General features: G+C 50.6%; 1 protein-coding gene and 1 long non-coding RNA gene across 2 annotated transcripts in view; one reads left to right on the top strand and one right to left on the bottom strand.

Annotated features, from left to right (window-relative positions):
* Positions 1-13,539, top strand: part of NT5E (5'-nucleotidase ecto) — a 44,898-nt gene that overhangs the window by 25,427 nt on the left and 5,932 nt on the right. Inside the window, exons 4-7 of the mRNA XM_060167886.1 lie at positions 8,998-9,195; positions 10,114-10,268; positions 11,909-12,014; positions 12,801-12,950. Coding sequence (XP_060023869.1) covers positions 8,998-9,195; positions 10,114-10,268; positions 11,909-12,014; positions 12,801-12,950 — 609 coding nt within the window. The remainder of the gene's footprint in view (positions 1-8,997; positions 9,196-10,113; positions 10,269-11,908; positions 12,015-12,800; positions 12,951-13,539) is intronic.
* Positions 7,327-12,010, bottom strand: LOC132530623 (uncharacterized). The gene is made up of 3 exons (XR_009543838.1): positions 10,406-12,010; positions 10,033-10,109; positions 7,327-9,606 (listed from the first exon to the last, which is right to left on the bottom strand). It is a non-coding gene; the product is annotated as an uncharacterized LOC132530623 (long non-coding RNA).

Genomic DNA, 13,539 nt, shown 5'->3' with positions numbered 1-13,539 from the left:
GCATATTGTGAAATCCAAAGCCTGCTCCTGCCACAGGGCAGATCTCTTCCCGGGGCTGCCATTCGTGTTGCCCTAAGTTTGCCCCTTGATGGTCTTCAAGAAGGACCTCATTTTTCCGGCCTCACTGTGACAAGCAGCACGGGCTCATGGAGAGGGCTTTGGACTCCGACGGCCACAGTCTCCCCCCGGGGTTCGTCACCGCTGGCTGTCCGACCTCAGACATGTTACTTAACCACTCTGAGCTTCAGCTTTTTATTTTAAAAAACCGCTACAGTGATACGACTACCTCAGAGAATGTCGTAGGGATTAAATGAGGTGGTATAGGAACAGAACATAGTGGGTCTAAGAAAAATATGTCAGTTCTCCAATATTCTGCAACATGGGAAAATGTATACAATTTCATTTTAAATGAAAAAGAGGAAGATACATTTTTTTTTTTTTTTTTTGCCGTACGCGGGCCTCTCACCGTTGTGGCCTCTCCCGTTGCGGAGCACAGGCTCCGGATGCGCAGGCTCAGCGGCCATGGCTCACGGGCCCAGCCGCTCCACGGCACGCAGGACCTTCCCGGACCGGGGCATGAACCCGTGTCCCCTGCATCGGCAGGCGGACTCTGAACCACTGTGCCAACCGGGGAAGCCCCAACAATTTTTTTTCTTTTACAACTATACAAACATTTATTACCCAGACTGTAGTCACTTGACACAACTCCAAACTAATTTATGAGGTCACTCCTCTCTTGAATAAATAAAAAGACTCTTTATTCTACAAAACTCGGGAAACACTGGAGCTCTTCTCACCCCCTCCCCCCAAAATCTGATAATTCCTTGGGGAGCCTCTATTTTTCCTGATCCCCTGGGTCCTGATTCTTACTTGTATCCCCCCTGTTCTTGCCTCTTTCAAACCATTCTTCTTGTCCATGCAGCAGAGACCCAAATATGGAAGAGTGCCCTTTCTTCTTGATCTCCCTGAATTCCATCCACATGAGGCAGCTTCCCTCCAAGTCGGCTACGCACAGCAGGGGACCCACCGCTGTGCAGCCTGGGATGACTCTGCCTTCCAAGTCTCTGCCGCCCCAGGGCGTGCCTTGCTGGCTGGCTTTCTGGCTTTCTTCTGCGGCCGGCCCTCCTCCCATTCCGGTTCTCCTCTTGTTACTCCTGTCCTCACCCCCTTGATCCAAGGCTACCCCTGAAAGTCAAGTTTTCTCCCACTATTTTTATGCAAAAAATTAAGCTCTTTGTGCGCACCCCTGCTCCACCAGCCCCATCATTGTCGGGGAACCGTCCTTCCAGGCAGGTCTGCCTCACCTCCCCCTGGGGAGGAGGAGAGGAACGAGGACCCAAGACCGTCATTAGGGAAGCCTGGCGGACCCTGGTCCTCTCACAGGTGTTTACTAGACAGAAAATGATTTTTTCCCTAGAATGGATTCTGCTACCCATTTCCCCCTCTTTGCTATCCGTGCATACGTATTTTATTTATTATTTATTTGTTTGCTTATTTTTGGCTGCGTTGGGTCTTTGTTGCTGTGCGTGGGCTTTCTTTAGTTGCAGCGAGCGGGGGCTACTCTTCGTTGCGGTGCACAGGCTTCTCATTGCGGTGGCTTCTCGTTGCAGAGCACGGGCTCTAGGCGCTCGGGCTTTAGTAGCTGTGGCATGTGGGCTCAGTAGTTGTGGCTCACGGGCTCTAGAGCACAGGCTCAGTAGTTGTGGCACACAGGCTTAGTTGCTCCGCGGCATGTGGGATCTTCCCGGACCAGGGCTCGAACCCGTGTCCCCTGCATCGGCAGGCGGATTCTTAACTACTGTGCCACTAGGGAAGCCCTACATATATTTTTTTAATTGAAGTATACTTGATATACAATGTTGTGTTAATTTCTGCTGTACAGCAAAGTGGTTCAGTTATACATATATTTACATTCTTTTTTATATTCTTTTCCATTTTGGTGTATCACAAGATATTGAATATAGTTCCCTGTGCTCTACAGTAGGACCTTGTTGCTTATCCATTCTATATATACTAGTTTGCATCTGCTAATCCCAAACTCCCAATCCTTCCCTCACACACCCTCCCTCCCCCTTGGCCACCACAAGTCTGGTCTCTTCATACATATATATATTTTTTAATTCACAGAAATTATATTGGTTATTGCCATGGCAGGGTGGGACTGCAATTAAATTTTTCTTCTCCATTTGCCAAATATGTCATGCTAGTTTTACTTTGATAAAAAAGAAAAATTTTTTAACCTCTCTAAACCCTAGAAACGGAACCATTAATCCTTTAGTTTATGAAAAGAAAATTTTCCACAGACAATTTACTGATCAGTAGGCTTTTATTTGGCAATTCATGGGCGGAGCAGCATCCCATGTGGCAGAGAAAAGGGGGCTTGGAAGAGCTATAGGAGGCCATAGGGTCTTAGAGACCAAAGGGAGCAGAAACAAGGAAGTTGCCCTGGGCATTGCTGACGGTTAACTTCCCTTCTGTGGAGCGCGGGGAGGTCTTGGAGCCTGTGGGGCTGGGAGCGCCGGGCCTGCCTGTTCTGGGAGAGCCACGCAGAAGCGCAGTGGAGTTCTGGTTTGCTGATGGGAATCTTAGCATGAGCGGCTCCATCTTGGGCCTGACCTGGTTACTTTCACAACTTGAACTCTTATAAATATGTGTGTTAAATTTTTTTAAAAGGAGAGGCATATACTCAATTTGAGAATCTGAGCTAAATACACAAATGACCAAATGTATCTTCTTACCTTTAAAAGATAAGAAACCGGGAGTGCGGTGCTTTGTCCCAAGCAGCCTGGCTGTGCCTCACTCAGATCTCTTGTCCTCAGTTTATTAATTTCCCCCAAACCTAGAAACTCATACGGTTGTCAGTTTCGACGTCTCACGTGTAAGGAAATTTCCAAATCGTCTGTCATGTTGCGGAAGCAGAGCTTCGGGCTTCCCCACCGGAAGTCCTCCAGGTTCTGAGATGAGCCCGTCTGAATTGTGCGTCGTGGGCTCCACTGCCCGCCACTGTGGCCGAAGCTAATGCTCTGTGGAAATCAGCGGTTCAGACCCTCACTGAATACAAGCACCTAGCGTTTCCCAGGGTACAGAACCACCCTGGAATGCCCTGTCCAGCTAAATGCTGATTTTCCGTAAAAAAAAATGTCAGGTTTATTTACATCAATTCGTGGCCCTGTGGACCTCCTTTTTAATTTCAAATGGAACTACAAAGTATGTTAACATGAAAATCAGTCTCTCTCTCTCCAGCCCGTTCCTTTGGACTTTGCATTTTAACAGGCCATAGTGATGGAACCAGGGGATGGCTGCATTGTTATGACTTTGTTTTTAATTTTTACATAAAACCCTGTTCTATAATGTAAAAAGCGAATGGGAAGTCTGATGTCTGGAAGGATAGTCACCCTGGCTGAGATCCTCCGTGAAGAGAAGAGGCTGGTGGACAGCGGGGGTATCACTGCATCCCCTGCTCTTTCCCCAGTGAGTGGCCTCTCCAGGCCTCACAGAGATGAAGCGAAGCCCTCAGGCCTGGCTCCACGGGACAGTGGAGTCCCACACACTGGGCACTTGTTGGAGCTTGGAGGTGTTTGTTGAGTGAGTGAATGTGTGTGAACCCATTCCCACCCTGCCGGGGTCTCTTATTTACCCCAGCCAGTCAGGACCGGGTACAGGCAGACACCCCGGATTGGACTTCATGAGAGTTTGTGCCCACTCTGGGTACCACTTGAAGATACATCATCACTGTTAGACCTTCCCGTCATCACTGAATGTCCAAGAGCCAGAATGTGGGCAGTCTATCGAAGCATGTACAAAACAGAGGGACACAGTCCCAATATGGAGAATGTCAGTGGCCCCTTGAGTTCCCTGGAGGAGACATGACAGCCTGTGTATCAGGGTTGGGCACAGAGATGGCTGAGGAGACAGTGACTCACCCCTCTGGCTGCGGAACACCTTTTGACAGCAGCTGGCCTGACTGCCTGGGGGGGAAAAGGGCATCTTGGCCAGCCTACTTCATGGCTTGCAACGCCACAAGACTTCCTGCATGTGAAAGATGCTCATAACTTAAAAAAAAAAAAAAAATTAAACCACTTTTGGTGTCAAACACGATCAAATCTCTTGTTTTACAAATACAGGAAATAAATTTAGGTCCCAGGAGTTAAAAGTCTCTCCCAAGGTTGTGAAACAAGATGAAAAGGGAGCTGGCGCCAAAACCCATTCTCTCCACAAGCAGGTGTTCGGCTTCATGAGCCCCACCCAGCTCATCAGTTGAGGAAATTGAATGGAGGGGAGTTGGGGGATGGGGCATGACTCCCCTTGACATACGGATTCCTCCACAGGAAGGGCATGTAAATCTTGTCTGATCTCTGGAAATCTGTTGGCTAAACCCCTTAAAATCAGTCGTTCAACATTTATTGACTACCTACTATGTGCTGGGCCAGCCCCAGAGACACAGCAGCCTCTGCCCGCATGGAACTTACTGGCTTGAAAGGGATCCTGATGCCCATCAGATTTTTTTTAAATATGCAAAGAAATCAATCATATGTAATTACAAAGCACGCTGTGAAGGAAGAAGTCCACAATGCTGGGAGAGCAGGTATAGGAGCGCCTGACCACGTCTGGGGAAATCATTAGAGATGATGGTAACTTGGTAAATAATTATCTCTAATCTTTATTGGGCATTTACCTGAGTCAGGCTTCATGTGCTGCTTAACTTCTTTCATTCTCGAAACAACCTCTAAGGCAGGTATTGTTATTTTCTCCTTTTACAGATGAATAAACTGAAACAAAAAGATGTAAATAATTTGCCTGTGGGCCTCTGGTTCCAGGTCTTACTCTATATTCATGACTGTGGAGGTGGGTGTGGTCTAGGAATGGGAGAAACTAAGATTGCTGAAGTGCAGGGTGGAGGGTCTAGATGAAGCTGGGCCACATCGTGTGGGTCTGATAGGCTATGATGCTCACGTCAAAAATTGTAGTGTTGCTATCCAAGCGAACGTGGGTCTGCTCACCCGCCATGCAGAAAAGCCAGTCCACTGACACCAGGTTGTAGTGAAGGAAAGTACAGCGTTTGTTTGCCAGGTGCCGAGCAAGGAGTCTTGTGCCCAGGAGTCCCACAGGGCCCTGCTCCGTATCAGCTGGGCAGGCGCTTGCCCGGGCCTGCGCTGGGAACGCCCACATTCCTGCTGTTCCGTTCCCTCAGACACCCTCGCTGTTCTAGGGAATACCCTGTTACCGGCTCTAAATGTCAGCCCACAGCTCCTGGCTCCTCCAAGGCTTGCTTCCAAGAGGGCTGATTTGCCAAAAGGCTGGAATAGGGTTCTGGTAAACAGTTTTCCCCCTGCCAAGAGGACAGGCTGCGTTTCTAAAGACAGATATGTGGCTCTGTGTGTGGAGAGACGATCTGGGGCGTGAGCCTCTGTGGCTGAACAGAGTGCTGTGGGAACTCTGAAGCCCTGGATTGCTTTCCCTGCCAATGGTTTTCTGGGGTTGCCAAGTGCACAGGAAGCAGAGAGGGCCCAGCTGTGGGGAACGCAGACTGGAGCCAAACTAGACGGGTTATTGTCTCAGCCACGTGGGAAACGTCCTCCTTGTCTCCGATTAAGTCCATCCGAGATGAAGATGACACATCTTTTGTCCTAACAAATGGCACATCGAGGCCACTCAGCGCCGGAGAAACTCCCCTGTGCTACAGGAGCTGGGGTTGGTGGCTGCTATTTGTAAAGAGCAAGCTGATCTGATGAGGCATCTGACCCCATAGTTCGATTCCGAATTTTTACGTTCTGTTTAAACTCAGATATATTTATGGAAGGCAGAAAAAATAAAGGCTAAAGAAGTCAGGCTTGCCCTTCTCTTGGGTTTCCAGGAATCTGCCAGACCCCTTTCTGAAACAGATGTAGGGCCTGGACGAGGTGTTGTGCGCCACCTTGTGGATATAATGGGAACTGCACGTTGCCAGGCTTCTCTGGGCTCAGAGGAGGAGCCACCTTCCCTAACCGTGCCCAGCTGAGGTGAGGGGACTGCCACATCCCCGTCCCCTGAAGTAAAGGCCAGGCTCCAAGTCTGTCCAAGGACCACCACAAAACGGAATGCTACTCTTCAATGCATCAGACCATCTATGGCAGTCACCGCCACCATCTGCCGGCCACCCGTAAGCCTCTGCAAATGGAGATGGGACACGGCCTGCACTGGATCTCAAGTCCGTGCTTTTGTAGAAATAAAATTCCAAGGCTTTCTTCTTTATCCAGAGGAAGCAAGACAATGGGAAATTAAGATTGGCCACAGCTATGAATATTTCCTGCTGGTGAAATGTTGGTATTTGCAGCACTTCTGCTCTGTGGTTACTGAGCTAAAGGGGCTGCTTTTGGCTCAGGTGCAAGGCAGGATTGGGTTTTTCATAAACCCAGGTGTACAGCCTAATGTCTTCAGTGAAAAGGGAAGCCCAGACACAGCTTGGGGCACAAAGGTGCAGCCACTGGGCTTGCACCTGCTTTGGTGAGTGCCCTTTGGAAACCAGCTCTTGCAGGCTCTCTGAGAACAGCACGTCGCAGGCTGTGCTGGGCAGTGGAGAGAACATAAGCTCCGGTGTCTCACAGCCCTGCTTTTCAACCCGCCCTCCTTCACATACCAGCTGCGTGACCATGGACGCATGCCTGTGACAACTGGTCTTCTGGTCTACAGTGTGGGGATAATAATAGGAGCTGCCTCGTGGGATTCCTGGAGGATTAAATGAGATCTAGCCCGGGGCTGGCTCCTGGCTGACTCTCATAACTGGTCCAATGAGGAACCAACACAAACTGAAGTTCTCCGGGCTCTCGGTGAACATCTAATAGGAAGCGCTGGTAGTGGGTGTGCAGAGGGAGGTGATACAAATAGTAGCGGGTCAAGGGTATCTGTTCTATATAGTCTCTGTCTCAGAACAGCCCAGATGAGATCCCGCTCTCGCCGGAGGTGAGATGGGAAGTACAGGGCACCCATAGGAGGGGTGCAGTTGCAGAACTGAAACGTGCCAGGTGATCAGAGCCCAGGGCTCATGCTCCGAGTGCCGGGCTCCCACCCTCACACGGCGTGTGTCCGGGAGACCGTGCTGGGACTGGACTCAGCCTCTGGCTCCCCTTTGAGATAAGTGGCTCCCGGGCTCTCCCCAGGGCTCCCCTTTGAGACAGAACTCAGCAGAACCTGGCAGGTCTGTGGTCTGGCTGGGGCGGGAGGCCTGTGTGCCAGCCGGCCACCCCGGTGAACGCGGCTCTTCCTCAAGGCACCCGACGGGACACAGAACTCAGCAACAAAACCTAAGGATGAAAAAAACCTAAGGATGGCCTTTTGTCATTTCTACTTTTTATTGAGTATAGTTGATTTACAATGTTGTGTTAATTTCTTGTCATTTCTGCTGATCTTCCACTAAAGAGTCTAAGCTCTGGAGTGTGTGTCTAGGGTTTCTAGAGGTTGCCATTCCCTCATGGGGGAAAGAAATACACATTTATTGAGTATTATGCGCCAGGCAGTCGGCAAGAGAGTTTTGTTTTGTTTTAATTTGGCTATGCCGGGTCTTAGTTGCGGCATACAGGATCTTCAGTTGTGACATGCGAACACTTAGTTGTGGCACGTGGGATCTAGTTCCTTGACCAGGGATCAAACCCGGGCCCTCTGCATTGGGAGCACGGAGTCTTAGCCACTGGACCACGAGGGAAGTCCCAGCAAGAGAGTTTAAATGTTTAATCCTCTCAAGATTCCTGTGAGATAGGAATTGTTATTTTGCCTTTTTTTCCTTTTACTTTTATTTGCTTTTTTTTTTTTTTTTGGAACATTTATTCCCGGGTAATAAGTTTTTGTTTCTTCAGTTTTTTCTGGGGTATCTTTTTGTTCTGTGCAACCTCCTCTTCTGGGTTAGTAACAGTCTGTTCTTTTTCACGAAGGATCATCTCAATGTGGCAGGGAGAGCTTGTGTTGATCCGACCACAAGCTCTGTAAATCCTGCATTGCATCTTGGGGGCTCTGTTCACTTGAACATGCTCCATGACCAGAGAATCTACATCTAAGCCCTTAAGCTCAGCATTACTCTCTGCATCTTTGAGCGTGTGCAGTAACAATTCAGCACCTTTTGGAGGCCACCGACCCTGCGTCCGGCCCCACTGTGGCCTGGGCGCACCTACCAACTCCACCGTTGGAATGATGGAATGGCACACATTGCTTCTGTAAAGTGACATCCTTCAGATACTTGGTGGCTTTGGCCTGGGCAGTTTCATGAGTGTCCTTAAAGTGAACACGAAGGTTTGAACCGCTTGATTTGCATGATTGTATGGGGTTTTCTGGGCCCAGTGAAGAACGGACCCTTTCTAGAGGTCACTGTGAGATACTGGACCTCAGGAGTCGGCACTGTTCACAGCCTGCCTGTGCACCCGCCATCCCCCCACCCCACTCTCGCCCGGAGCACCCCTCTGCACATCACAGAGGCCCGACAGCACCGGAGCACCAAACCGGGGACTCCGACATGTTCCCCACACACAGAAGGACTCCGCCACCAGGGAGGACTCAGGAGACACAAGAGTCCGCCGCCCGAGGGCTTTGAAATTGGCACTGCCAAGCCCGGGATGGCAGCAATAACCCGTTATTATGCCCATTTTACAGATGGGGAAACTGAAGCACGGTGAGGTGAAGTGGCTTGGCTGCTTCCCCCAGCTGGTGAGACTGAAGCCAGGGTCAGGATGGAGGCGGGACTGTCTTAGCAGTGTCGCATCTTTGTATGCCACGTAGCACCGGGCACGGTGCCCAGGACTTAGCAAGAGCTTAGCAACCGCTGCTGAGTTGAGAATGGAAAGATTCACATGCCAAAAGGGCATTCGGAAACAGGGGCAGATGCCCGAGCTGGGCTCTGAAAGACCAGCTGTGTAGAGCAGCAGCTGGCAAATCGTCAGTTCAGAATTCGCAGTCACCTCGCCGGCAGCCTGCAGGCTCCCGGCCGTCCGTGAACAAGGGCCCACTTGATTAACTTTGGATCTTTCATTGCAGGCACTCCACCTTCCAAAGAGGTGCCGGCGGGGCAGTACCCATTCATAGTCACGTCCGATGACGGACGGCAGGTTCCCGTGGTCCAGGCCTATGCTTTTGGTAAATACCTAGGCTATCTGAAGGTCGAGTTTGATGAAAAAGGAAACGTCGTCACTTCACATGGAAATCCCATCCTTCTCAACAGCAGCATTCTGGAAGGTACGTGAAATTCAGGGCAGTGATCCACCAATACAAAGATTTGGTGGCTGGATTTTTTTTTTCTTTTTTTTTTTCCTTTTTATTTTTTGGTTAATGTTTCAGGACAATGTTTTTGAAGACCCGAGCTTCTTTCTCCCTTGAGTTTACTCTACCCTCTTCGTGGATAAGGAGATTTAAAACACACACGAATTGCAAAAGTCCCATGTGCTTCTCCAAGCCCTCTCAGCATCAGACACTGTCGCTGCCTCTCGCGTCTCTTCCAGCTTCACCTGGCACAGGAGAGCCACTCTCGGCCCATGTCCAGAGGAGAGCTGATTGTTGGGGCAAAGGGAGCAGTGTACCTGGGCAAGCGGCCCAGTCTCCCTGGGCTTCAGGTCATCAAATGTGTGTGTGTCTTTCTTACTTTTTGATCTGGGAATCAAAACGAAAAGACATTTCATGTCATGCATTTCATACAGTGTACATGAACATCCTCCTGTGCTTCTCTCTCGCCTGCCCCTTCCTGCTTACCGTGATCAGACAGGGAAGGACGGGTGACCAGGGGCCCTGGAGAGCCAGAGCTCCTGACAGCCAGAGGGAGGGGCCGGGACCCTGTAGCCGGACGTCTCAACCCTTTATACCTGCCCTTGGGCCTCTCATTGTCTCCCCACCACTAATGCCCTCCCCGTTGAGCCAGCAGACACTCATTCAGATGTGACGAGTTGATGCTGATTTACTTGGCACGTCTTTAAAATCCAAGCTGGGTCTTACTCCCAGGAAACGGAATAGAGGTTCCTAAGGAAATTTCCCAGTCAAAATCAAAATGTACACAAATACGGTAAAGAACTGTGTACTCACGCCAGGTGAGCTGAATGACGTTTGAGCCTTTCTCCAACATTTAGGCTTTAACTGCAGGCTGATTTGTTTGTTTTCTTCTAGATCCAAGCATAAAAGCAGACATTAACAAATGGAGGATAAAATTAGATAATTACTCGACCCAGGAACTGGGGAAAACAATTGTCTATCTGGATGGTACCACTCAGTCATGCCGCTTTCGAGAATGCAACATGGGCAACCTGATTTGTGATGCTGTGGTGAGTGGTCCACAGGAGAGCAGGGCCCGTGCCTAGGGAGGGAGGATGCAAGGACGGACAACCTGACAGTTACTGAATTGAGGACTTTTAGAAATTAGTCCCCAGACAAAAGCTTGGCGTGTAATCACACTGAGTACCTTGGGAAGGTGCCCGAACCAGACCAGTGGGCCATCCCTTTATTGCTTTACAAGAACGGCAGCCTTGGTCTTCCCTGGCAGTCCAGTGGTTAAGATTCCATGCTTCCGCTGCAGGGGGTGCAGGTTCGATCCCTCTTCAGGTGAGTTCTGCATGCTGCGCAGTGCCGCCAAAAAAAAAAGGACAGAAGCCTTTATTTCAAGGTGCTCATCTTAGGTGTCCGAATATTGGATGTTGCTTTCCTTTGGTAAGATGACCTGAATCCACAAACTCTGCTCCTCCCAAGAAGTAGACATAGAATTAAATGCATCTGCCTGGGCCTAACTAGGCCAGAGTGTGTTTCACTGATCTGTCCTCTTGACCCCAGAGAACTCGGCCTTGTGTGAACCACCTTCACAAGCAAGGCCGTTATCACAAGAATAAGTCCCAGAGCAAGTTCCCACACCAAAAACACCCCTCTGTCCACCTGTCTGCGGGCAGCCCCCCCGGGAGGGCCGTGCCCAGCCGAGGTCTCCAGCTGAGACTCACCACGCCCAGGGGCACCCAGGAGGCCGTTCCTTTGTCTGGGCTCAGCTCGGTGCCGGGTGCCCGGTACCTGGGATGCAGCCACACTCAATAAGTGTCTGCCAAGTAAATGACGACACTCACGCTTTCCAAGGTGGGACAAGTGCTGGAGGCTCAGCATCACACGGTCAGTGCGAGACAAGCAGCTAACGAGAAGCCAGAGCTGTGAATGTGCAGAGGCAGGTCTGGAAGGAAACACCCCAGGCTCTAGCAGGGCTTACCTAACAAAGAGAGAATGAGCCCCTTCTCCCGCTAAGCATCAGGAACACTGCAGCTGTGCTGCCCTCATAGCCGCCCTGTGGCCCTGTGTCTCCCTCACCTCTTCCACCATCATATTTTTTCAAATGAGAATGTAATTCGTTTTATTTCTTGTAACTAAACATATGTTTTGTAAAAGAAAAGGAAGAATGAAACTGACTCTCCCCCGTTTCAGGGGCTCCCCCGTCTCTCTCTTGTATCCAAAATTGCCAACTTGGGAACTGGCTGGGGACCTAGACATGGATGCCAGGGTCCTTTGTGGCCTGAGGTCTGGAGTTGAAAGGCTTGTGGGCTCCACCCTTAGGAGCAAATGTGGGTCCTGCCCTGGAGGAGCCCCGGGGGGAGCAGCCCTGTGGGTCAGTCTGCACAGAAGCCCCTTTCTCCTACTTCAAGTGCTGGCTTTGCTAAGGGCCCCTGGCCTGGCGGGTTGCAGGCGTCTTAGGAGAGGGGCTCAGAGCTACTGGCTACTCAAGAGTCTGACCTGGGACTGGTCACAGTATCTGAGGTTTGCTTCTCAGGGCATAAGACTAGTTCTGATGAATTACACTTGAGAAAGCTCTGGGCACACACAGGAGCAGGGCAACAGCAGCTTTATTTGCTCGGTGCAGCTAACCAAGTTCCGGGCACTGACCCTAAGGAGGAGGACCCAGAATAACGAGTGTAAATTCATGCTGCTGTTGCAGATTAACAACAACCTGAGACACCCGGATGAGATGTCCTGGAACCACGTGTCCATGTGCATTTTAAACGGAGGCAGCATCCGGTCACCCATTGACGAGCGGAACAACGGTATGCTCCCGGCTCCCGGCCCCCAGCCTCAGCTCAGCGTGCTGTCTGACCAGTCCCCCAAGACCCCCCCCACCGTGCCAGGCCCTTCGGCCATTCGAGTCAGTGCCCCACCTGAAGGGCGCACACAGGCTTGTGTGTTCTTGGATGCATTTGCTCACAGAGGGAGCAGCCAGCCTTACTGGCACCAAGGTTTAGCTCAACTTCTGATTCACACAGCAGAACGCAAATGGTGGCTGATATATGCAAAATAGTGATGGCCTCCCCCTGGATATCTGGAAAGAGGAGGACAAAATTGCCCATCTTGGGACGTCCCTGGCGGTCCAGTGGTTAGGACTTTGCGCTTCCCCTGCAAGGGGCACGGGTTCCATCCCTGGTCGAGGAACTAAGAGCCCACATGCCATGCGGCATGGCCAAAAAAAAATTGCCCATCTTAGGTGCTGGGAAAAAAGAGCTGGGTAAGTTCCTCTAGTGCATTTACAGGTATCCAGGATTATAGCATATGGTAAAACAAACCAACCAGACAGATATTCAAGACACTGTTGTAGTCTTCCCTTATAACGGTGTCAAAAAGTGTCAGCCTCAGTGGTGGAGGGCACGGCCAGAGGCCCCTTGATTCCATCCTCCCCCTAAGTGTCAGGAACACTTAGACGCAGCTGTGCTGTCCTCAGAGCCTCCCTGTGCCCCGTGTCTCCTTAACCTGCTCCGCCAGTCCTAAAGGACACTGGCCATGGGGTGTGCTAGTTCTCCAGCTGTTTTCCTCCTCGCCTCCTCTGTGACTACCCACAGGCACAATTACCTGGGAGAACCTGGCTGCTGTGTTGCCCTTTGGAGGCACCTTTGACCTGGTCCAATTAAAAGGCTCCACCCTGAAGAAGGCCTTCGAGCACAGCGTGTACCGCTATGGCCAGTCCACAGGGGAGTTCCTGCAGGTGGGCGGTAAGTCACCTTGCAAGGTGGGGTGGGCTTTCCTGCTGGTTGGCTTAGCTCCCCCCTTACCAGAACCTCTTGGTCAGGCCTGTTAGGGTTTTCACACACCCAACACCAACGCATAGTCTTTGAACGGCCAGACCACTGGAGTAGGTCGGGGTCAAAGCCCCAAGGCCCCGAAAATGAGCACCATTTGCCAAGTCTGATTTGGACATCGGATGGTCTCGGCAGGAGCTGGCCCCCCAAACTCTAAGCAGGTCAGCTGCCTTGAGGTCTAGTTTCTATTAAAATCTTAGTTGCTTCAACATTCAATATTCTTCGTAAAAAAACAGAAAAGGATTTTTTTTTGTCTGTTTTTTCTGTGAGTGCCTGGAACCATACAGAAGTTCAAAGGAATGCAGTGTCCAATAAGTATTAACAAGGATGATTTCTGGGTGGGGCAGTCTGGACAAAACATAGGAACTTGGCTCTGGTTCCAGTGGGACCTGGGGCAAGCCCTCAGCCTCTAGGAGCACGGTGAGAAAATGGGCCTGCTTATCTCATGGATTGCAGTGAAAACGGAAGGAAAACAAATGCTTCCCAAATTGTCACGGACTTC

This window comes from Lagenorhynchus albirostris, chromosome 12 (genome assembly GCF_949774975.1).
Source record: "Lagenorhynchus albirostris chromosome 12, mLagAlb1.1, whole genome shotgun sequence".
In the NCBI taxonomy this organism is placed as follows: Eukaryota; Metazoa; Chordata; class Mammalia; order Artiodactyla; family Delphinidae; genus Lagenorhynchus; species Lagenorhynchus albirostris.
This window is presented reverse-complemented; position numbering and strand designations above follow the sequence as displayed.